The sequence below is a fragment of the Anastrepha obliqua genome, chromosome 2, assembly GCF_027943255.1.
Source record: "Anastrepha obliqua isolate idAnaObli1 chromosome 2, idAnaObli1_1.0, whole genome shotgun sequence".
Classification (NCBI taxonomy): Eukaryota; Metazoa; Arthropoda; class Insecta; order Diptera; family Tephritidae; genus Anastrepha; species Anastrepha obliqua.
Genome location: NC_072893.1, coordinates 87,373,405 through 87,397,569, shown reverse-complemented (window position 1 = coordinate 87,397,569; position 24,165 = coordinate 87,373,405). Strand labels below are relative to the sequence as shown.

Sequence of the window (24,165 nt, the reverse complement as noted above, 5' to 3'; positions counted from 1 at the left end):
TTGATTTACATGAAAAGTTTACCTTTAATTACAAAATATTTATGTAAATGCAACATATAATATATAAAACAAATAAAATCTGTTCATTTGTGTTGTTGTAACACCATATAAATAACAAATAAATGTAAGGATATTTAAGAATTATTTCTGAGTAAACTCGTACAATCGCCTACCAACGGAAGAGTGAGTGCCTTCAACAAGACATTAGCACAAAGCATTTGGCCACATTATTTCAAAACCAAAGCAGATGAAATGTGCATTCCCGTGGCAGCCGGATCTACGTTACCGGAATGACTCAGGTTTTTACCTACCAAGGGCTGCCGCCCCAGTAAACTAGCCCTGTCTAGTGTACAATATCTCACTCCCAAATGGGCAACTTAACATGCGAGTCGTTGTGCTTGGGCATCTACAAATGGGCTTATACTTCAAAGAAGAGTCGAAAAATGCGTGATTACCGAAATGTAATATACATACCTACCTTCTTCCAATTTAAAACGTATTGAAAAACCAATATTTAAGTTTTACTAATTGCTGAAATCTTTATTGTATTTATGGCATCATTCTATTCAATTCTACATTGTGGCACAAACGTACTCTTACTAATTGAAGGTTTTCTGCAACAAATGGTTTCATTTAATTCGATTTCTTTCTTTCTTACCAACGTCACCTTTTTCGGTACACTGACTTGAGTGAAGGTCGAACATTTTACCATGAATCGCAATATGGCAACAGGTTTGGCATTAGTGTTTGGAATTAAACTTTGCTCGATTATTAAGTTTCTCCAGCGACATAGTTTTAAAAGTAAAAATGTATTTTTTTTCATGCTATTAGAAAAATTTGCCAATAAAAGGTTATAAAATTGTCAATTTATTTAAACTCGTAAGTTTGATTTACGAAATATTAATTCAAACTGTCAAAAGGAAACGATGGTTCAGAACATTATTAATTCTTTTCGTTTAATGGTACGGTTATGTATTGATGATTATGATTAATATTGATTAAGCAAAAGCCAATTATTATTTGTTTACGAATTTTGAGATTTATTTCCGCTTAACATTCGGTCCAATTTGTTTTTTTTTTTTTTTCCTTAATAACAATTTTGAATTTAGTATTATCTATAATTTTCGCATATTTTATGAGTTAATTCCGAATTTACTTGATTAACATCCTATAACTACTCCTACTATTATATTAGCATTAGCTCTTACATATTTCGGTTACTTCGTTTAATGTTTATTATCGTATGAAGCTTCATAGTATAGATGGCAGATAATGATATTTATATTTTGGAAAAGTGACGAATTCGCTGTAATATGAAGTATTTTTCGAATTGCAATACAAAGAACGGAAACATTGATTTTTTTATCTTCGCCATTTCTATTTTTTCGCTATATTCCATATCATTCGATTGCAACATTTAAAAATGTATAATTTTATTTTTTCTCGTTTCAAAAATCTTGGTTTGATTATGTTTATATAATTTATTTGTTGTGTGTATGTTAATCGTGGACAGGCAATAAATACGTACTCGGACTATTTATTATTATTGCATATAAACTCTAGCCATAATGATATTGCAATGCACACAAGTAAAATACGGTAGACTTTACATGAAATATAACACGAACATTTTGATACTTTTCTTTTTTTTTCTAAAAAAAAACAAAAGGATTGAACAAAGGGTGGGAGGAGATATAAAAGAATAGAGTAGCGCGTTCACGATTTACATAACTAAAGCGTACACAATAAGATAGTAACGTAGTTATAAAAACTGTTTGCACTTAAAAGCGAAAATCCTAACGAAATACTAAAAAAGAGCCACTAAATCAAAAAAAAATAAATTAAAAAAAAAGAGAAGATCACACACGAATATTCACAAATAATCTAAACTAAAAATAACTAACTAATAATTATTTGACAAAGCAGAACGTACAATTAATAATAATAATTATTTAGCATCGCAAATGTTCATTTTTTGTTGTTGTAATAGGATGTGGAGCACACACCTGCGAGTGTGTCACAATTTACTTCCTGACCTTAAGACTGACCAAACATGCGACTGACTGACGGGATCAACTGTATTACTTGTCTGTGATCTCAAGATCTGTCAGCAATAATACCACAGCACGAAAGCAGCACCGCTGCACAACGCCATTGTTTAATGGGCGCGAAAAAAACTAAACGGTTTGCACGTTTTATAAATTAAACCTAAAATTAACTTAATTTCACATTGCTACAGTAGCGAGTACCACAGTTATATCGTCAGGTTTACCACCTGTAAAGAGAATACCAACGAAAATGAAAATGTGACAAATGCAAGACATTACATTGTATATTACATGTACTCGTATATGAATATATATACAGACGTTTAAGCATGCAATTTATATATATGCGTACCTGTTGCATTAATATTATTGCGTCTGGCATTGATTGCAAATGGGGACATGAATTCGCTGTCGAAAGATAATGAGCGCGCCATCAACGCCAATGAGTTAGCAGTCATTTGCAGTTTCACGGGATCGGTAACTCCCTCACACTGGAAAATTGGTAATTAATATTATATTAAATAATAAATATAATGAAAACATATGTTTTTAAGAAATTTCAAGATATGAAACTTTGCGATTACAAAATGAAAAAGTTGGCTGAGGACAAGAAAACATTCAAACCGTTCTCAACACAGTTTATTCTATGCTACTGGAACAACTCAACAGCGGAAACTGGTTATACGAGAAACTTATAGAAACTTATAGAAATATTTAAGACAGGCAGGTCCCAGCGTTGGAACCCCCCAAAATTTCTATAAATTCATGGATATAACTCGGATATGGCTCTATTGTTGTTGTAGCAGTATACTTAACCGTGTAGTGTAGTACTTAACCCTGTCTGCGCAGTGTCGATTACCGGTTGTCTTCGTCTAGCTAATCTAACGGTAGGCCAAGGAAACTTGCTGTTTCGAGAGGTTGGGTTCAGAGGGAAAGGGGTGTTGGATGTGTGGGTTTGATGGAGCATGTGAAAAGGTGGTTAGTGTCCTACGGGGTGTCTTCACATGCTGGACATATGTTTAATATGTCGGGGTCAATTCTGAATAGGTAGGAGTTTAATCTGCCACAGTATCCAGAACGTAATTGTGCCAAAGTTGCGCGGATCTCTCGGGCTAGCTGGAGTTCTTCATCTGCTAAGGGTGGTGGTTGGACTCCGATTACGGCATTCCGGGGTCGGGAGCTTAAGAAGGTGGTAAATACCTCACGATGAATGTCGTTAATTGTCTGTCTAAACACTGTCCGGTCCAGTAGTTGTCGATTTGTTTTGCCCTGGATCTCGTTGGAGTAATTGAAGAGCTGACTCCTGACGTGCCTGGGAGATGGATTTGGTTCAAGCAGGTGTCTAGTAGAACTATTTGCTGTGCAGTTTGTTGTGCTCCTTCACAGGGAGCATCTGTAATGCCGGGGTTAGCGATTTGAGGACCTTGTTGTGGTTTTGGACTTTAGCAGAAATTGCGGTTTTGTGCACAGGGAAGGAGAGCAAACTGCCAAAATTTTGGGGTTGTTAACAGTCGGTATTGGTGTATAGTCGGCTTTGACCTTGAGCTGTAGTTTCATTTCCTTTGTCCAGGTGGTAAAGAGAGTCGCCGTGGACTTGGTGGGGGAAAGTTGTACATTCCTCGCAGTGAAAAAGCGAGAAAGGCGGGTGAGGTAGTCGTTTACTTTGGCGCACTGACCATCAATGTCATTGCCCGAGGCCATTATCGTATAATCGTCAGAGTAGGAGACCAGGGAGACTCCCTCTGGTGCCTGGTGGAGCTTCGATATGTATGTAGAAGTTGAAAATCAAGGGTTAAAAGATACCACCCTGCGGAACACCTGGCTTGGTCTCGAAAGATTACTGGCGAGTGTCGACACTCAGATAGTTCGCGGGCCATGTCTTCAGCCCTGGCGGGAGTGTCGATTGTAAAATGGCATGTCACGAATATGGCTCTCGTTTTCCAATCTTATCTCCTACACAATTAAACGAGTATTTGAGAGGATGGGTATAAGCAATGAAGCTTCATAAGCGAATATGTATGCATATTCTAGATGGTAATGCAGAACTGACTGGCGTGTAAACGACCGAAACGATCCGTATTTTATACGGCCAAGGACTATCACTCCAGCAACATTTCCTAAACATTTATATATAAATATTCTCCTATTAATGCTGTTACAACAACAGCAACGGATCGTTCCGGCAACGTTCTATATATTCCAGTATTGGGGGAACGTGAATGGTTCTATAGTGACATGTGCTGTGATAATGCGGAATGGAATGTGGTATTTCGAGTTTATACGTATGTAACTCAGCCGGGAATATTACTTACCTCTTTGAGTACATCGAGCAACAAACGCTCGGGGACATTGTCAAAGACGCCATCGGTCGCCACTAATATGACATCGCCTTCCTTCACTGAAAAGCTAATCGTATCTGCCGAATCGGGACTATCGCTCAGCACATTGTGACCGTGTCCTGGTGGTGGTAGCGATAATTGAAAGGGTGTATTGAAATAGTGCTGCTGCTCTTCGGACTTATGGATGATTTCGCCCTTACGTACCACCATAAAACCGCTGTCGCCGATATTGGCGGTGTAAACAGTGCTGTTCTCACGATTCAGCACGAGCACACAAGCGGTGCTACTGCCTGTTAAAAACAATATATGTATAATATATTATACATAATACAATTCAAAGTCAACAAGGTGTTCAGCAACAAACAAAAATACGTATTGAGCCCAAAAAATTAAAAATTCAGTACTTAATATATATATACATACACATGTACACATACATATTAATAAGAACATATACATATACTCATGAGCAAAGAATCACGAGGTGTCACGCTTGTACGATGGCAAAATCAACGTCTACGTCCAGATGTTGACAATGCAATAGCCGAAAACAAAAATGCCTTATTAATTAATACTACATACATCCCAGTGAAACTTAAAGCGAGATCTTCCCACGCGATGGCTAGTAGAGTACTCCGTGTTGCATGATTTTGGACCAATAGAAGGAATCTCGTCATTATTAACTTTTTGCTCTCCAATTGCTTATTTAGAAGGCTTAAGGAACGCTTCACCAAAACTGGCTCATTACTCGCTTAGGAGGAAAGTGAGATTATAATTAAAACTCTCTCATTACTCATTTGAGAGGTTTGCGAGCAGATCTTCTAAAGCTCCCCATTACTTGATTGGGAGAAATGTGAATTTATTAATCAAAAACTCTCCTTGCTCGTTTATGAGCTTTCATAGGGCAAGAAATATTTACGAAATAGCATGGCTATTCATAGAAGTATACGGAGTAAAGGGGAGTACTGCCGTACTGGCAGGGAAGTACTCCCGGATCACTCAAGCGATGATCCCTAGTTCCACTGGGATGATTTATATGTATAAATACACCTATACTTTTTGATACTTATTTTGCTATTTCTGTTTAAACAAATACATTTTTTTTTTAATTTTTACCGCTATGTACGAGTACATACCACCTTGATAAAAAAGTTCCCGGAACAACCGTCAGGTGACGCTCTAAGTCAACTGATTTGAGTTCTGTACTTTTTGTTATGTTCTTACATCTGTGGTTAATATTCCTACTAAAATTTTATCGCCAGTGCATGACATTTGTAAAAGTTACGCCGCCTTGTGAAAATCTACCTCTAAACTTGTTTTCGATTTTTTACAATTTTGCGTTAGAAATGGATTCAATGGTGCTATTTTGGCAATGATACTCTTAAGAAAACAGCTGTTTACGAGTGATATAAACGCTTCAGAAGAGATCGTGAGTCCATCGAGGATGACGAGCGTAGTGGCAGGCAGGACGTCAACATCGAAAACTGATGAAAATATCAATAAAGTGAAAGAAATGTTAATCAATAACCGTAAATTAATCATCAGAGAGTTGACAAAGGACTTGAATATTTCTTATGGATTCGTTTAAGACATTGTATACTACTTAATGATCTGGTGTTGCACCGTGTTGCTGCAAAGACATGATTTCTAAAGCTAAATACGACGCAACATTCCTCAGACGCGTCATTACTGGAGACGGGACAAGAGACGTAGGTTTATGAGTACGATGCAATGCAGACAGCAGGCAAGTGAGTAGGAGAACTCGGATGAACCAATGCCAAAAAATCCACATTGTTTTCAGTCACGGTTTTTATGGTTTACAACGGTATTGTACACCACGAATTTTTACCACAAGGACAGATGTTAATTATTTGGGTGTTATGAAATGTTTATGTGAAGTAATTCGCCAAAAAAGAAAGTTTTTGTGAGAAAACAACTCGGGGCACTCGTCGCACAGTGTCATTATCGTTATCCGCGAATTTTTGACCAAGAACGAAATGAATAACATCCAACATCCATCGAATTCACCTGATCTGACTCGCTGTTTTTTGTTTTGTTTGATCGAGTCAAAAAATCCCTACAGGGAACGTGTTTTAACAGCCGAACGGAAGTAATGGAGAAATCGAAGATGGCTCCGATGGTTGTACCGAAAATCGAGTTCCAGAAATGTTTCTATAGCTGGATCAAACGCTGGTATACTCGTAAGTGCGTTGCTGTTGATGAGGAGTACTTTGAAGGCGATAATTTCACTTTAGAAGAATAAACTTGTATTTTGAATTTCCTGAATATAATCCGGGAACTTTTTGATCAAGGTGGTATGTACGTATATGTACATATGAAAATATGTATTATCATCTGGCTCAGAGCCAAATTTGTGTTGGAAAATCAAAAATAAATAACTCATCAAAAGTTATGCAAACTATGCGTAAATGAATTTACCAAAATTGTAAATAAATGGGAATATGTACAAACAGCAGTCATGCATACATATATATGTATGTCTAGTAAATTATTTTAAATTTGATAAATTTTGTGTTTTGTTTTGATTTGAGTTCGCAAATACATGTGCTAAAATCAAATTGCATGTGATTCTGACGTTGAAATCGACAATGAAAATTGCACCAACAACGGTCGAAAATTGGCAAACAAAATATGTATTAGATTAATTTGCAATCTTATGAATTGTGCATGTACCTACTCATACATACATATACACAAAAATGCCTTTGGCTAAATCTTATCAACACTTTAAAAGTGCAAAACTTGCAACGTAAAAAGTATACAGTATTTTCGATCAATCCCCATAGTATGTAAAAAAATTAATCTTAATAAAAACAAAAATTTGATTCACAAAGCCACTTAAGTAAGTATGTATGTACATGCCTGGAAAATTGTAATCAAATTCAATAAAAACGAAACAACTTTTAACTTTTATATGATATGGTGCTTGTTTGGAAGGTGGCGCCGGTTAGCACGAGAAAGAAACAACTGGCGCGCCTTGTTAAACTCGGCTAAAATGGCGTAAGCGGTTATCACGCCAATCAAGAAGAAGAAGAGTTCGAACAAAGCCCTGAGAAGGCATTTAATATAAAGGAAAACAACGAACGTCGTCCTGGCGTTCTCCGACAATAGGTTCTACGTTACCGGAAGGGTATGAATTTTTATCCGGCGAAGGACTACCACTCCAACAGTATTCTTTGAAATTTGATGTTATAACAACAATGCAACGCAGCAGTGCAAATATTCACTGTATATGTTTAAAATTTGCGTTAAGAATTTTGACCATATCTTAGGTCAACATTAACTGTGTTTAAAGGAATGTTTTATCAGATATCACTTATTGCAGATGAACAGCTTGAACTACTCCCTTTTGCTTTTCATCAACAACGTTTTGCAATTTTTCCGAGTTTTTAAGCGCTTCAGTGTAAGGAAGGTTTTTGGTTGTTGTATAATAGTAGTTGTTGTTTGTTGTAGAACAACATCAAGACGCACGACACAAATATGAGGAGGAGAAGCTCGGTCAAACACCCAAATAGGGAGTAAGCGCCAATTATATATATATTGGGTGGTATTGTAATTGAATTCCCTGTTTAAAGAACAAATAAGTGTGTACACTTAACTAAATTAGTATTGCATTTTATGTATTAATTGAGTATATGTGTATGAAAGTATACGCATCCTAAAACATTTAAGATTTCTTGTCTAAAAATGTTACATTTTATGGCTAAAGTGGTGTGATTAATAAAATATTTGATTCATCATTATCCTTTCATTCTATTAGTTTCACTTTAAAATAAATTTTCTATTTTATAATAGAACATTCCATTATTTTAAAAGGTAATTTTTATACGGGAATTTTTATATTTATATAATATTTTTTATCGGTATATAGCGATTAAAGAATGTACCGGTTCTAGATTTTTGTTCAATGTTATATTAGGCACGAGTTATGCGATACATGTAAGTACTTGTATGTATTGACAACTCTAAAATTTACAAGCTTCAAGTAAATGGGATAGCACAAACATTAAATTTTTGTATGCGTATATGTACTTACATATATATATATTATTTTATATATATAAACATTTGTATTTCCACTCACCTAAAATAGGCTTTTTTTGTTCTAGCAATTCGCAATAACTATATGCTAAGAGATTAACAGGACGCTGGGGATTAAAATTAACACAATGGACTAGACGCTCGCAAGTTTTCATTAGGAACGAACTAAATTCACCGGGATCGATTCCATAATTACGCCAACCACCGACGCCGTCAGCTACACCTGTAATTCAGAAAAGTATCATATAAGAAATACAAATACAATGTCATAAACATCATTATCATCATTTGGAGCTACAGCTCTTGTGAGACTAGGCTCAAAAAATAGTACACCAAAGGGTTTTGTCTCTGACATGTATTACCTCTAAAGCCATTTATGCTTTCAAGTTTTTACTCCAAGTGTCGCACTAGTTTCGCATAAACTACCCCTTAGCTTTTCTGAATTAAAACGTTCACAGATAAATCAAATAAAAATACAAAAAAATAAAATCAAAATTATGAAGCACAGAACGTTCATTTTGAAGACACTTTTCCTGGATATGAACATGCGAATATTGGTGGCAATCAAATCATCATATGGGAATTTCCTTGAAACACTTGAGTATTAAAGAGTTAGTTTAAACATTATGTCTACCTACATACATACATAAAACTGTATGTGCTTAGTATATATAAGCACGCTCGAAATTTCAATAGCATACGCACACTCACTTTGTTAGAATGCTGCGTAGTGACGTATATGGAGTCTACAACACATTAAGCACTGGCTTGGTTTAATTGGAGCTAGATAGATAACAGACAAGCGAACATTCATATGACCGTCGGTATTTTATTTACACTTACATATGAGGTACAAAGTACAACTGAACGAATTTCAGTTTCTTCTTACGAGGCAAGGAATCATACATATGTAGTATATAGGAGCCAAAATTCAAGAACAGTAGACATAAAAGCTGAATGGTAAACAGAAATAAGTATAACCAAACTAATAAAACGTTCTTAATAATTATAAACCATAAACATTGACGTGTTTTCTTTTATGGTATCAAGGAATTTATATAACTTAAGAAGCTGCACTCGCTTATTGGAAATCGATAATGTAAAAAATTTGAAATATCCGACACAAACGTTTTGGCAAACTATCTAAAATAAATAATTATTTACACTTGTTTACAATATATATTATAAAATATTATTCATAATTATTCCTTACCCAAGACATCTGCATTAATGGTTGACGCCTTAAACCACGAATCTTCGCCGTACTTGCCAGGCTTGTATTTAGAGGTGAGGAAGTCTTTGGGAAAACCACACACTACAGATACAAAGTGCGGGCGTTGTTTCGAGGCACTATTTACATTCGCGGTCGCGTTACTAGCTGTCTCTAATAGCGTAGAGAATCCACTACGCAACGCTCGCGAGATCACTCGCGTCGTCCAGCTCAATGAATGCATCCGAAAATTCTTGTAATCTTTGCTAAGGAAATGCTTTGATTGTATACTAAATACGAAGATATTAGACCGTTTTCTTTTCTTAATTCTATGTGTCTTCTGCTTTGGTATTTTTTTGTGCAGGTGATTCCACTTTTCGTCGACTTAGCACTTTTCACAAAAATTTGATAGATCAAAATCGCAAATATCTAAAACAGAACACACAGTGTAGGTCGACAAAATCATTTCGTTTTAAACAATATACTAGATGATAGTGTGAATTATTGGTCGGGCGCAATATAGCAATCATTAGGATGGAAAAACTCCGTTCAGCTTTTGGTCGAGTTCACATTAACATTTATGTAACGTCTTCGTTGTAGTGCCATAAACTATCAGAATACACTTGGTCATTACAATCAGCTAGTTCTTACACATTAGTACTTAATAGTTACTTCTCACTTCAAGCTGTCTCAATTTCCAAGGATATGCCCAAGGAACGGAGATTTTCTTTAATTACGCGTGAGACAAATTCGACATCTACAAAATCCACCCAAAACGAACAAAATCGACTGGATAATAAACAGGGTTGCTTGCTAATTCCAATAAAACATGTGACACGTTTGGAAAGAAGAGGGTTGTAATATTCAAAAATATATATAATCAAATTGAATATACTATTGAAGAATATACTTAAAAACATTTATAATTAGTAAAAATATTTATAATATAACATTTATTTAATAAATTTTATTCATAAACGTATTAAACCATACACATTTTCTTTCGTACATATTGTTTAAACATGGTAACCACGAGAATTATATAGTGTCGGCAAGTTAGTTCGTTTGCAACATGCATCTGCTTGTTTAACCAGTGATAGGTAATCTGTCTAAGTGAGTTGTTGACTTTATTCTGTGTTTTTTGGGAGGAAATAAATATAATTCCGCCAAAAATAAGTTTAAGTAGCATAAAAACAACTAAGTTTCATTACTCAAATCAAGTTTATTCCAGATTAAAAACGAAATGAGTAATAGTAGCGGCACCATTACGAATGGTGGTGTTGCCCCACCTCAAGAGAAGCGTGACCTGTTGGCTCTTCTGAAGTTAATAAAGAAGTACAACCTCAAGCAAACAGAGGAGCTACTTTGTCGCGAAGCTAATATCACTAATCAAGAACTAGAAGAGGTAAATGGTATTGAAATAAATACTCTTCTGACCTCAGCTCTCGGTGATGGGCACGATCATCAAAATGGATTGGCTGCTAGTGGCATTGGTGGTTCCGGCAATGATCCAGAAATATATGAAACGGCTTATGCGGATTTACGCAATTTCGTCGAAGAATCTTTAGACATTTACAAACATGAACTATCCATGGTTCTGTATCCTATAGTAGTGCAAATCTACTTAAAACTCATCCAAGGTGGTTTTGTAGAACAAGCACGAAAATTTGTGGAAAAGTATGGACCAGATTTAGATCACTATTATCGCGAGGATTTACAAAATTTACTTATGATAACAAAAAGGTCTGATTTAGAAAATAATGATTTCGTGTCTGCTATGGAATTAGACAAATTCGTGATACGGATGTCTCGTGACTCTCATTCCTTATTTAAACGACATATCCAAGATCGGAAACAAGAAGTGATAGCAGATATAGTTGCTAAATATTTGCACTTTGATACATACGAAGGAACAGCACGCAGTAAAGCCCAATGCGATATTAGCAATGGATCTTTAGTTGGTGAGGCCAAGCGACAGGATAATAAAATTCGCGTTTATTATGGCCTTTTAAAAGAAGTGGATTATCAAACCTTGACGACGCCTGCCCCTGCTATGGTAGAGGAAGAGGATGATAATGATCCAGATGCACCAGACAAGCCAAAAAAGAAAAAACCCAAAAAGGATCCACTTTTTTCGAAAAAGTCAAAATCAGACCCCAATGCACCTGCCAGCGATCGAATTCCACTACCCGAAATGAAAGATGCCGACAAAATGGAAAAGGTGAAAGCCTTACGTGAATCTTCTAAACGCGTACCGCTTAATAAGGATTCACTTCCGTCCGTATGTTTTTATACAATACTCAACTCGCATAACACAGTTACATGCGCCGAAATATCGGAAGATTCCACTATGATGGCTGTAGGTTTTACAGATTCCAGCATCAAAGTTTGGTCACTTACCCCGGCAAAATTGCGAGAAATGAAAAGCGCCGAGTTGCTCAAAGATATCGACAAAGACGCTGAAGATATCAATACTCGTATGATGGATGACCGTACAGGCGAGCCATCCCGTACCTTCTATGGTCACAATGGCCCTGTTTACCGTTGTGCTTTTGCCCCAGAGAAAAATTTACTTCTCTCCTGCTCCGAAGATACTACCATTCGCCTATGGTCATTTCACACATGGACATGTATAGTGGTGTACAAGGGTCATCTTTTTCCAGTATGGGATGTGCGTTTCTCACCGCATGGCTATTATTTCGCTTCTTGTTCATACGATAAAACCGCACGACTTTGGACTACGGACTCAAATCAGCCATTACGAATATTTTGTGGTCATCTCGCCGATGTTGATTGTGTTCAGTTTCATCCGAATTCTAATTACATAGCTAGCGGTTCGAGTGACCGTACGGTTCGATTGTGGGATGTTTTGAATGGGCAACTAGTGCGACAAATGTGCGGTCATAAGGGGCCGATTTATACCTTGGCTTTCTCCACTTGTGGACGATATTTAGCATCTGGCTCATCAGATCACAATGTACTTGTATGGGACTTATCACACGGCCAACTAGTTGCTTCACTGTTGCGACATACAGGCTCAATACACACGATGTCTTTCAGTCGTGATGGAAATATACTTGCTGTTGGTGGATTGGATTGTGTTTTGACTTTGTGGGACTTTTCAAAACTCACGGAAGATTATTTAGCGCAAAGCGGTGCGTCTTCACATAATCCTGACCTTAACGACAGTGAAACATATTTGCTGCGCACATTCCCGACCAAATCAACACCTTTCCTAGCGCTGCACTTTACGCGTCGCAACCTGCTCCTAGCTGTTGGAATGTTCAAGTCATCCTAAAAGCGTTGCAGTGGAACTTAATTTTAAGAAATTCGTATAATCTTGTAAATCTAATTTAGATATTAAGGATTCCTTTTAATGTGTAATAAACTGAAATCGATTTTCATTATGAAATATTTAATTAGTGTACTCCATTTGCACACATTCTTCAGCTGCAACATGAGTGGGAGAGGATCCGTCTATGATATGATCATTGGACTCGCTGTCTAAGGAAGGCTCATTGCTGAACATTTCTGTTGGCACAGTAGCAGGTGCGCGGTCTTGTACTAGCTCCATAACTTGTTGACGTGATTGCAAGTGTCGCTCCACTTCTGCAGCAGACATTTGCATTTGTTGTGGTTGCTCTATGTCAGATGTCGGGGCTAGCTGGGGTTGTTGAATCTCTAAAGTTTTTGGTATTTGGGTTTGTGAATTTTCATTAGGTTGAGCTTGCACTTTCTTTTTGCGTCCTCGTGTGGAACCTCCACCTACAGCACCGCCATTTGAAGCAACATTTTGTTCAAGTTTTCGCCTTGAAGTAAATAATTTACTCTATACAATTCACTTATTATTTGTTAGTTCGACATACCTTTTTGCCTCGTCATCTGACGAGTCAGTCTCATCACTTTCTGATGACGTATTTTCCGGCTTCTCATATTGCAGCAAACGATCTAATAGAAAAGCTCGGTCGCGGGATACTTTCAATAATCTACGTTGATTGGAACGCAGAGCATCTTGAAAAAACTCATTTTCCTGTAGTATTATACAAACATAAGTTTAAATAATGTATCCACCATGTACTTGTGCAAGGTATAATGTGATTCTCATAGACTTACATAAATCAAAAATTTAAGCTTGCGCTTAAGATATCGATATTGCGTTTTATAATCCACGGGATTAGCAGCACCTGAACTATTCCCTCCTCCATTACCACTACCACCCCCAATACCTAAACCTGACTGTGTACGCTGCTGCTCTTGACTATCATCATCTGTTCCGGAATCATCGTCCACATTGGGATCTGTTTCGTCGGTTTGAGCGGCTTGTTGGTTCGCCATGGAGCGACAGTACCAACCCGAAAGCATATCCTTTAATAGAAAAATGGAAATCTGACACACATTTTTATTAAAACTTAAAGCTAAATGAAAAAACTAGTGCTTAAAATGACTTTTGTACACATATTTTTTCATTAAAATAAATCATGGTTTCAAAACAAATGACTTCTCTGGTTACGACCCCAAAAAACGAAGGTTATTGTTGCCTACAGTAATTTATCTAATTTTCAGAATGATAAAACCAGAACTTCCCAATTTAGCTGCTTACATACCGTGATTTAGTGAAATTTATTAATTTATTGGGTTTGGTTAAAAAAATAGAAATTGTATATACAATAATAAAAAAACAACCAATGCGAAATATATTTGTTTTGACATTTGTACACGGAACACTACGTTATCGACAGCTGAGGGTTGCTTTAATAATAAGCGAGCCCTACGCATTAAATTATTATCATTTATTTTCTAAGCGAATTGAGTAGTGGAGTTGGCGGTAATTATGTAGAAGAGCGGCCCTTCAGAAAATCAATATTTTTGTAAAATTTTTTCAATGATATCAATAAAATGTATTGTAAAAGAGTGTTTAAGATCGGGGGAACTATACTTTTATGTTGGATTTACTGTTAATATGAATATCAAATCCGGCGGGCGACACAACAAGAATTACCGCTTGAACATTATATAAGTGTTTTGAAATGTTGTCCAACTCCGGCTACGCAATCCACAGTATTTTTGCGTAGAACTCCTTTTCGCGTGGGCGGCCTTCGGCCGCGCTTCAAAAAAATAACCCTCATCAGTCCAACTCCGGCTACGCAATCCACAGTATTTTTGCGTAGAACTCCTTTTCGCGTGGGCGGCCTTCGGCCGCGCTTCAAAAAAAAAAACCCTCATCAGTCCAACTCCGGCTACGCAATCCACAGTATTTTTGCGTAGAACTGCTTTTCGCGTGGGCGGCCTTCGGCCGCGCTTCAAAAAAATAACCCTCATCAGTCCAACTCCGGCTACGCAATCCACAGTATTTTTGCGTAGAACTCCTTAAACACTCTTTTACAATACATTTTATTGATATCATTGAAAAAATTTTACAAAAATATTGATTTTCTGAAGGGCCGCTCTTCTACTGTGGATTGCGTAGCCGGAGTTGGACTGATGAGGGTTATTTTTTTGAAGCGCGGCCGAAGGCCGCCCACGCGAAAAGCAGTAAATCCTACATAAAAGTATAGTTCCCCCGATCTTAAACACTCTTTTACAATACATTTTATTGATATCATTGAAAAAATTTTACAAAAATATTGATTTTCTGAAGGGCCGCTCTTCTACATAATTACCGAGTTGGCGTCATTAAACACAATTACTTTGTTTTTTTTCGCGATTTTGACAAGTCTGACGTCATCTCCCTTCACAATGCAAAACAAACAAAAGGAGGAAAAATTACTTGTTTGTGAAAAATCAGTGAATGGCTTGGTTATATTGTGATTTGTGATATTAAAACTAAACAAACTAATGCAAACGAAGTGCCGCGTGTTAAAGTGTTAAAGCATATATGAATATAAAGCTTTCAAATGCAGTTTTTGTGTTTTTATGCGGAAAGTGACATGCTAGAAAGTATGTGTGTGTGCGTGTAACTTCTGAAGTTTGATTGTTTCCATTGCTTTCGCCTACTCTTCTTCGCGAACAAGTGATTCCCCTTTCTTGTGTTTATTGATGGACTCTTATGGCACGGCGAATTCGGAAGGCGCAATCTTCTTCTCTATAATTCTTGGTTTATTTTCATATTTCAGAGCACGATTTATAAATAGTTCACCTATAATAAATATCCCGATACAGTATTTGTGAATTCTTTGGTATAATGTCACATGCCTTGGAAAAAAAGTTGTAAAGGGGTGATAGGGGGGTGTAACCCCATTTTAAAACTGGAAACCACATCCTCCGGAGATGTATAGTTTTTAAGTAATCTGTTGTTAAAATTGTGTAATCAAGCGAGAAGTTGATCTTGCCAGACACCTCAAATAAGAACGAAGTTCGCATGCAGAGACGTTCACTGGAAGGTTGTTTGTAAAAAAAAAATAACCCTCATCAGTCCAGTATTTTGGCATAGAACTCTTATCTGCGTGGGCGGCCTTAACAATACATCATCAGCGTGTGTGCAGTAAGGTTGCACAATAACCCCATCCCCATCATCAACACTGAACTGAAATACTTCATATTGTTCATTCCCATGGCAGCCGGTTCTACGTTACCGAAATAACTCGGGTTCTGCCGTCCAAGGGCTGCCGCTCCAGTAAACTACCCCTGCCTAGTGAACCGTATCTCATTTTTTTTTTTTTTTTCATTTTTTACGGAAGCCTTAACATTTTATTTGCAGACACCCGACAACACTATACTGTCGTCAAATCCAATGAATGTTATTCTCGTTTAAAATTGGACACCGATGGTATCGGTAAATGCATTTGCATTTCATTTTCATTAAATTAGTTCGAATACAAGTATAAAAATAAGTCTAAATAAGCGCGTGAGTGGAAATTTTGTGAATTTACGTGAAGTTTAGAAAAATATATACCTATATATTATTATTATTTTTTTTTTTTTTTTTTATCCCCTTTATTTTATACATCTGTCCATTGACATTAAGTACGTTGTTTAACAATTTGGCCAGGATTTACATACATCGCTTAATGACCAGTGCCAAAGCGATAAAAATTAAAATAAACGAATTAATACTATATACAATTAAATACAATTAAATAATATTCAATACAAGTTTTACTCTACATAATACAAATTTTACAACAATTTAACAGCAATTTAAGCCCTTTGCACATTTATTATTTTCTAGCATTCATTAAGTCGCTTGGTCGAGTTCTCTTTAAGCGTCTTTCAGTGTTTTTTTCCCTTTCCAGAAGTTTGTTGATTTCTGCATTATTGTGTCCCTGTATTTTTTCAAAGTGGCTTCTTGCTATTTTTTTGGTCTCTTCGTCTACTGTTGCTATATTAAAAGTCCTGTGGATGTCATCATTTTTCGTGTACCTGTCAGACATGGTCAAAATTCGAAGAATCTTCGATTGCTGTCGTTGAATTTTTACTAGGTGTGACTTTTTAGCCGTTCCCCATACCTGTAGTCCATATAGCCAGATTGGTTTAATCATGGCTTTGTACAATAATAGCTTGTTCTGTATAGTAAGTCTGGATTTTGTGCTGACTAACCAATGAAGTTGTCGAAGCTTTTCTTTTATTTGTTTGACCTTTTGCTTTATGTGGTGATTCCAATTTAGTTTCGAGTCCAAATGTATTCCAAGGTATTACGTAGTTGGTTTAATTGTAATTGCTTTGCCATTTATTTTTATTGGAACTGCAGTAAATTTTGTTTTGGTAGTAAATATAACCTGTACGGTTTTGTCTTCATTTATTTTTAGGCACCAATTATCGAACCATTCCTTAACTGCGTTTGTGTATCGCTGCAGTTTTTCAGTAGCGATAGTTAAGCTTTTATCCGATGCCAGTAGTATTGTATCGTCTGCGAACGTAGCAATTGATGAATTAGTTTCGTCAGGAGGTGGTATGTCTGCGGTGAATAAAACATATAGTAGAGGTCCAAGGAAACTCCAGCAGTTATTTGATGAATATCTGAACATTGATTGTCATATTTAATATAGAAACTTCGATTAGTTAGGTAGCTTTTTATGATAAGATAGTAGTCAAAAGGAATCATTATTTTTATTTTGTGGAGTAAGCCTCTGTGCCACACTTTGTCAAACGCTTTAGCTACGTCTAAGAATACTGCCGCACAATAACGATTGTTTTCAAAGTCTGATTGGATTTTATTTGTAATTCTGTGGATCTGTTGGATAGTCGAATGTTTTTTTCTAAATCCAAATTGATGATCCGGTATTATACGTTTTTTCTCCAGAAATTGGGTTAGTCGGTCATGCAGTAATTTTTCAGCAATTTTAGATATTGTCGGTAGTAAGCTTATTGGTCTATAAGATGATACGGTAGTTGGATCTTTACCCGGTTTTGGCAATGCAATAATCTCTGCCACTTTCCAGAGTTTCGGAAAATATTGTAAGCGAAACATGGCATTGAAAACGTTTCGCAAAAATATATATGCTTTGGTTGGTAGCTCCACTAATGCTTTTCCTGTTATCAAGTCATATCCGGGTGCTTTTTTATGTTTTAGTCCTTTTTTGATGCAAGCTATTATTTCGTGTGTATTCGTCCTTTTTATTTTTGTAAAGTCATAATGGTAGTTGTTTTGGTTGTCAATTTTCTTTTCTTCGTCATTTGATAGAACCTCTTCAAAGTATTTTGCTAAAGTTTTCGCTTTTTCCTCTTTTGTAACGGCCCATGAATTGTCATCTTTCTTTAGTGGTGGTTGATGTTTTATTTGTGTTTTTAATGTTTTGGTACATTTCCAAAGAGAGTAGTTTGTATCTTTGTTGGGAGTCACGTTCTTCAAATAGTTTTCGATTTCTTTGTTATTTCTTTTGTTTAAAGTATCCTTAAGAATTTTTGTGGCTAAGTTTAGTTTTCTCTTGTCGTCAGGTGATCTGGTTTTTTGCCATCTTTTTCTTAACTTTCGTTTTTCAATAATTTGCTTCTTCATAGAAATGTCAGTTGCTGCTGAATTTGTTCTATTAGCTTGCTTTGGTGCCGATCTGATCCCTGCTTCTAGTACTACGTCATTGAAATGGATAATGGCACGTTCAATGTCAAGTTGCGTTTTTAATATCACATTTGGTATAAGTTGATCGTCAATATGGTGGCGAAATTTTTCCCAGTTGGTTCTGTCATTAAATACGCGAAAAGATGTATCTATAGATTTTATATAACTTACATATTCAAGTAATATCGGCGAGTGGTCAGAAGAAAGTTCATAGCACGACTGAATTGTCAATTGGTTATGGCTTATGTTTTTGGTTATGCAGAAATCGATCAAGTCTGGAATTTTCTTTACGTCAGTTGGCCAATAGGTAGGTTCTCCGGCACTTATAAATCTGCAATTGTTTTTGTTAATTGCGTTAATTAGAATACGGCCCTTTTTGTTGGTGAGTCTTGAGCCCCAGTCGATGTGTTTTGCATTGAGGTCTCCAGCTGCAATAAATCTATTGTTAAGCGTTCTTATGTATTTGTCATATTCATCCGAGTTTATTATATGTCTAGGTGGACAGTAAATGGAGGAAATAGATACTGGTCCATTTTTGTCATATATTTGCAATGTCGTGGATTGAAGATGAGGCGTCGAATATTGGAGTTGTTCTATGTGAGTTATGCTTGATTTAATAATTATAGCTGTCCCTCCATGGGCTCTTCCATCAGGATGGTTTGTCACATACATTTTATAATTAGGAAATTTCAGAAAACTTTTGTCAGTAAAATGTGTTTCTGCAATCAATGCTATGTCAATTTCTTTGTCAGCTAAGAATTGTTTTAGTTCTAAATAGTGCTGTATTAGTCCATTTGCATTCCAAATTAGAATTTTAATTTTTTCACTTTTGTCCATTCATATTCTTTAAAAGCATTGTAATTATATTCATCATATTTGTCATCTGGTTGACTAGGGATTTTACCATGTCTTTAAGCTCTTCGATATCATTGTTTTTTTCAGATTTGTTAGTCAGCTCCTGCTCTGCTTTATGTTCTCTTGAAGAAGATGCAACATCAGCATAGCTGACTCCGGGAATTATGTTTGTTACGGCTGTTGTTACTGGCGTATTATTTTTATTTGTATTTGATGTTGGTTCTTTATTTCGCAGAGGTGGAAATCTTTGGACTTTAAGTGCCTTATAAATTTCGCATCCTTTGTAGTTGGCGGTATGGTTACCTCCACATAAGGCGCATTTAACTTCTTTTATTTGGTTATTGCATTCTATTGATAGATGTCTACCAGCGCATTTCACGCATACTGGATCTCTTGTACAATAATTTTTTGTATGACCGTACTATATATTATAATGTGTCAAATTATAGTGAAGTTCCTTTGGATTTTCTAAGCCCCAGATCCGACAATTTTGCCTGTTGACGAACCCACCGAGGTGGAAATGGGCTTCATCACTCAAGATGATTTTTCGATGGAATTCCGGATAATTTTCATGCATTTCAACGACGTAATCAGCAAAGACACGACATTGTTGATGATCGGCCGGCTTGAGTTCTTGTGTTAACTGGACTTTATAAGCCTTAAGACCCAAATTTGTATGCAAAATACGGTTTAAAAATTTTTGTGGAATGCCTAATTCCAAATAACGACGAGGACTGGACAAACCTGGGTTTCTTCAACACTTTCTGCTACAACAGCAATATTTTCGGCCGTTCTTGAGCGACGTGCACGGATTTTATTCTTCACATCACTAACTTGTCCCAACAGCTCGAATTTGTTTACCAATTTCTTTATTGCGGTCCGACAAGGTGCTTCGCGATGACCCAAAAATGTTCGAGTTCTACGAACCGTCTCTGCTAAATTTTCACCATTTTTATAGTGAATTTTAATAATTTCAATGCGTTGCTTAAGCGTGTATCGTTCCATTTTTATTAATGGCGTAGTTTCTACTTGTCAAATATGAAAAAATGATAGCTTCAAAAGTGACATCTACCGAAATAGCGGGCTATTCAAAACAACCTCTGTTATTGGAAAACCCTTTATATATACATAAATATTATATATTGCTACAAAAACATGAATGCGCCTTGATACAAGACATTTGGACATTTGGAGGCTTTATATTCATTTGTGCTTCAACAATTTAATACGCGGCACTTCGTTTGCAATAGTTTGTTTAGTTTTAATATCACAAATCGCAATATAACCAAACCATTCACTGAATTTTCAAAAACATGTAATTTCTCCTCTTTTTGTTTGTCTTGTATCGGCAAGGGACCTGACGCCAACAATTCAAAATCGCCAAAAATAAAATAATTATTTTGAGAAGGCGCCACTATCAGTGCTCAATTCGCCTTGGCGAATAAACAAATAACAAATTAATTAACAATTAAAGGATAATGCCAAGGCGAATTAATAAATCCACCTTGGGATAATGCATAACCCTCACTAGTATCAAGCTGTCCTTGCTAAATTCATACAGTCGAACTTCTATATATTAATTTGCTTGAAATTTTGACACAAAATTACGCAAGCCTTACCAATTTTAAACATGTGAAAAAACATAAAAATCGGCTTAAAAAAGTCGGCCAAATGAGCTTTAAGCCACTTCTTAATTGACGCGATACCGTTTAGGCGATTTTGCCGAGTTTAACAAAGTGCGCCAGTCGTTTCTTTCTCGTGCTAACCCTACAGTAGTCGCGCCCCTGAAACTGGCGTAATTGGTCGCGCGGTCTACATATGTAATCCATTTTAAAATTAAAAATACAAAAGATAAATATTTAATTCTTCCATTGCTTTTGTTTTAAATATTCTTGTTATTGTTTAATTTATTAATATTAATCAAAAATAACATAAATAAACTTTCTGTTCTTACATAAAATAAATAAAAACCAAAACTTCATTTTTTAACAAAAAATTAAGATACTTCACAAAAGTATAAAATATATTAGGAGGTTGAATTAGTTTTAAAGGTGACACACAGATGGCGCTATTTATCACTTTATCGCGTTGGCAATACTGAATATATATTCATGACAAAGCCTCATCCCTAGGCCTTGTTTATCAGTATCTGTCATTTCGCTGAAGTATAAACAACGCAGTGTTTTCGTGCTCCGAGTATGTCAACTTTCGTGCCGTCGAAACGCAATTTGCGGGAAGCTTTGCTTTTCTGCTTCAATTTGAAAAAAAAATACAGCCCAAGCCCGTGAATTGCTGCAGGAGGCCTACCCAGACCATACTCCGTCGATTTCAACATGTGAGTACTGGTTTCGACGATTCAAAAGTGGTGATTTTCACACCGAAGACAAGGAGCGTCTTGGCCAGCCCAAAAAGTTCGAGGACGCGGAATTGGGGGAATTGGTAAACGAGGACTCGTGCCAAACCCAAGAAGAGCTTGCTGAATCATTGGGCGTTGATAAATCAACCGTTTGCAAGCGTCTAAAAGCGATGGGAATGATCCAAAAGCAAGGACATTGGGTCCCGTACGAGTTGAAGCTGCGCGACGTCGAACGGCGATTTTTTACGTGCGAATCGCTGATCGAGCGACAAAATCGGAAGGGTTTTTTGCATCGGGTGGTGACTGGCGACGAAAAATGGATCCACTACGATAACCCAAAACGCAAAAAATCATGGGGTTTGCCCGGCCACGCATCAACGTCGACGACCAAGCAGAATATTCACGGCAAGAAAATCATGCTCTGCATTTGGTGGGATCAGGTTGGCGTCGTATATTTTGAGCTGCTCCAACCGGGCGAAACAATCACGGGGGATCGTTACCGACTGCAATTGATGCGTTTAAGCCGGGCATTGAAAGAAAAACGGCCGGAAACGGTAAAAAGACACGACAAGGTTATTTTGCAACATGACAACGCTCGGCCGCATGTTGCTCAACCTGTCAAAAAATACCTTGGAACGCTTGGCTGGGAAGTGTTACCCCACCCGCCGTATAGTCCAGACATAGCTCCCTCCGATTATCATTTGTTCCGGCATATGAGTCTCGATTTGGCGGACCAGCGGTTCTCCTCGTACGAGGCTACCAAAATATGGGTTGAGTCATGGATAGCCAAGCAGCGGCCAGAATTTTGGAGAAACGGCATCCGGAAATTGCCCGAAAGATGGGCGAAAGTTGTAGCTAGCGATGGCCAATACTTCAAATAAAATATTTTGTACCGTTTTTTCACAATAAAGCCCCAAATCTTCGAAAAAAACCTTTAAAACTAATTCAACCTCCCAATATATAAAATAACCAGAAGATAATTGAGATGTTTTAATTGTTTTCGAAACATGACGAACCTATAGTCTTGGAATGATCGGGACAAATGCGTTTATTGCAAGCGTTACACACTTTACGGGTGCTTTTATTACGGGCCCTTCCACAATCGTAGCAACGACCGACGTAGTTATTATGCGTTGGACCTTGATGAGTTACAACTTGTGGAAGATCCAGGAAGTCTTTTATTTTAAATGTCAGTGTTCTAGGTAGCGTGGTAAGTGTTAATCTTTGGTGAGCCAGTGGTTTCTTCCAAGACAAGGCTAAGTCTATGAGAACATCACGCCTTTTGACAGATTCATAGTTACTGTTTGCAGTGTAAATGCATAATGCGTTGAGAGCACTGAGGTTTGCAAGATTATAGAACTTAGTCAGCGGCCACCTTCTCGAATTCATAGATACGTCATAAAGAGAACACATCTTGTCAACCAGATCAACGACATTTTTAGTGCGATTATAGTATGTTATTATTTCCGGCTTTCGTTGATCTCCGGTGCCAGAATCAATCGCTGTATCGTTGTGCATTGTAGGCATGGCTATTACCACTTTGTTGGCTTTTAGTACATAAGAAACCAGAGTATATGGAGAGTGAAATCCAAATTTTGAGGAGCATATTGGATTGCCTCTAGCTATTCTAAATTCCCGAGGAACTTCTCTTTTATCTTTTCGAACGGTAGCAATCATTGTAATTCCATTATCAAATAATTGCTTTGCTATTTTCAGAGAGGAAAACCAATTGCCCTTAGTAATATTGATATGTCTATTCAAAATTGGTTGCACCATTCTCATCACGATATCAAATCTCTCGTTGCTTAACCGAAATGGACCTTCGGGCCGGCGTAAATTTCTAAGTTATAGGTGTATGGGTAATGAACATCTACAAGTGCAAAAACTTTCAGTCCATACTTAGCAGATTTATTTGGAATATACTGCCGGAAAGAACAACGCCCTCTGAAGGACAAGAGTTGTTTGTCCAAAGTCATTTCAGCAGAGTAGCATATATATGTAAATATTATCAGAAAAGTTCCACAAAATTGTAAAATGAAAAAGTATGCTAAAAGTCCACTTTTCTTTACAAAGTATAACTAGCTATTAGCATAAAACCTAATTTAAAATACTTACGTAATCGGTCGCGCGGCATACATACGTAGACCATGAATTTCACGAACCTCTAGCGACACAACCACATGCGACAATTAACAGCGGAACACTGAGAGTGACTCTCTATTTGTTAGTGACAAGTAGCAAAAATCTCCGATGAAATCGATGCACGATTTTCAAAAAATTTAAAATTTAACAATGGTGGA

The 24,165-nt window shown here is 36.7% G+C and overlaps 3 protein-coding genes across 4 annotated transcripts; 1 reads left to right on the top strand and 2 right to left on the bottom strand.

The window, feature by feature from the left end:
• Positions 1 to 513: 513 nt before the first annotated feature.
• On the bottom strand, positions 514 to 10,455 carry LOC129239373 (protein phosphatase PTC7 homolog). The gene is made up of 6 exons (XM_054874833.1): positions 10,332 to 10,455; positions 9,663 to 10,268; positions 8,493 to 8,672; positions 4,361 to 4,677; positions 2,401 to 2,539; positions 514 to 2,275 (listed from the first exon to the last, which is right to left on the bottom strand). The coding sequence occupies exons 2-6, from the start codon at positions 9,901 to 9,903 to the stop codon at positions 2,226 to 2,228; spliced, it is 927 nt and encodes a 308-aa protein (XP_054730808.1). The 5' UTR covers positions 9,904 to 10,268; positions 10,332 to 10,455; the 3' UTR covers positions 514 to 2,225.
• Positions 10,456 to 10,698: 243 nt separating this feature from the next.
• On the top strand, positions 10,699 to 13,071 carry LOC129239371 (transcription initiation factor TFIID subunit 5). The gene is made up of 2 exons (XM_054874830.1): positions 10,699 to 10,772; positions 10,891 to 13,071. Exon 2 carries the CDS (start codon positions 10,903 to 10,905, stop codon positions 12,955 to 12,957), a length of 2,055 nt encoding a protein of 684 aa, XP_054730805.1. The 5' UTR covers positions 10,699 to 10,772; positions 10,891 to 10,902; the 3' UTR covers positions 12,958 to 13,071.
• On the bottom strand, positions 12,969 to 14,388 carry LOC129239372 (uncharacterized). 2 transcript variants are annotated; one of them, XM_054874831.1, is made up of 4 exons: positions 14,264 to 14,388; positions 13,773 to 14,024; positions 13,526 to 13,689; positions 12,969 to 13,468 (listed from the first exon to the last, which is right to left on the bottom strand). In XM_054874831.1, the coding sequence occupies exons 2-4, from the start codon at positions 14,019 to 14,021 to the stop codon at positions 13,075 to 13,077; spliced, it is 807 nt and encodes a 268-aa protein (XP_054730806.1). In that variant the 5' UTR covers positions 14,022 to 14,024; positions 14,264 to 14,388; the 3' UTR covers positions 12,969 to 13,074. The 2 variants fall into 2 exon arrangements, with proteins under 2 accessions (XP_054730806.1, XP_054730807.1); XM_054874832.1 differs by lacking the exon at positions 14,264 to 14,388 and adding an exon at positions 14,158 to 14,244.
• Positions 14,389 to 24,165: the final 9,777 nt, after the last annotated feature.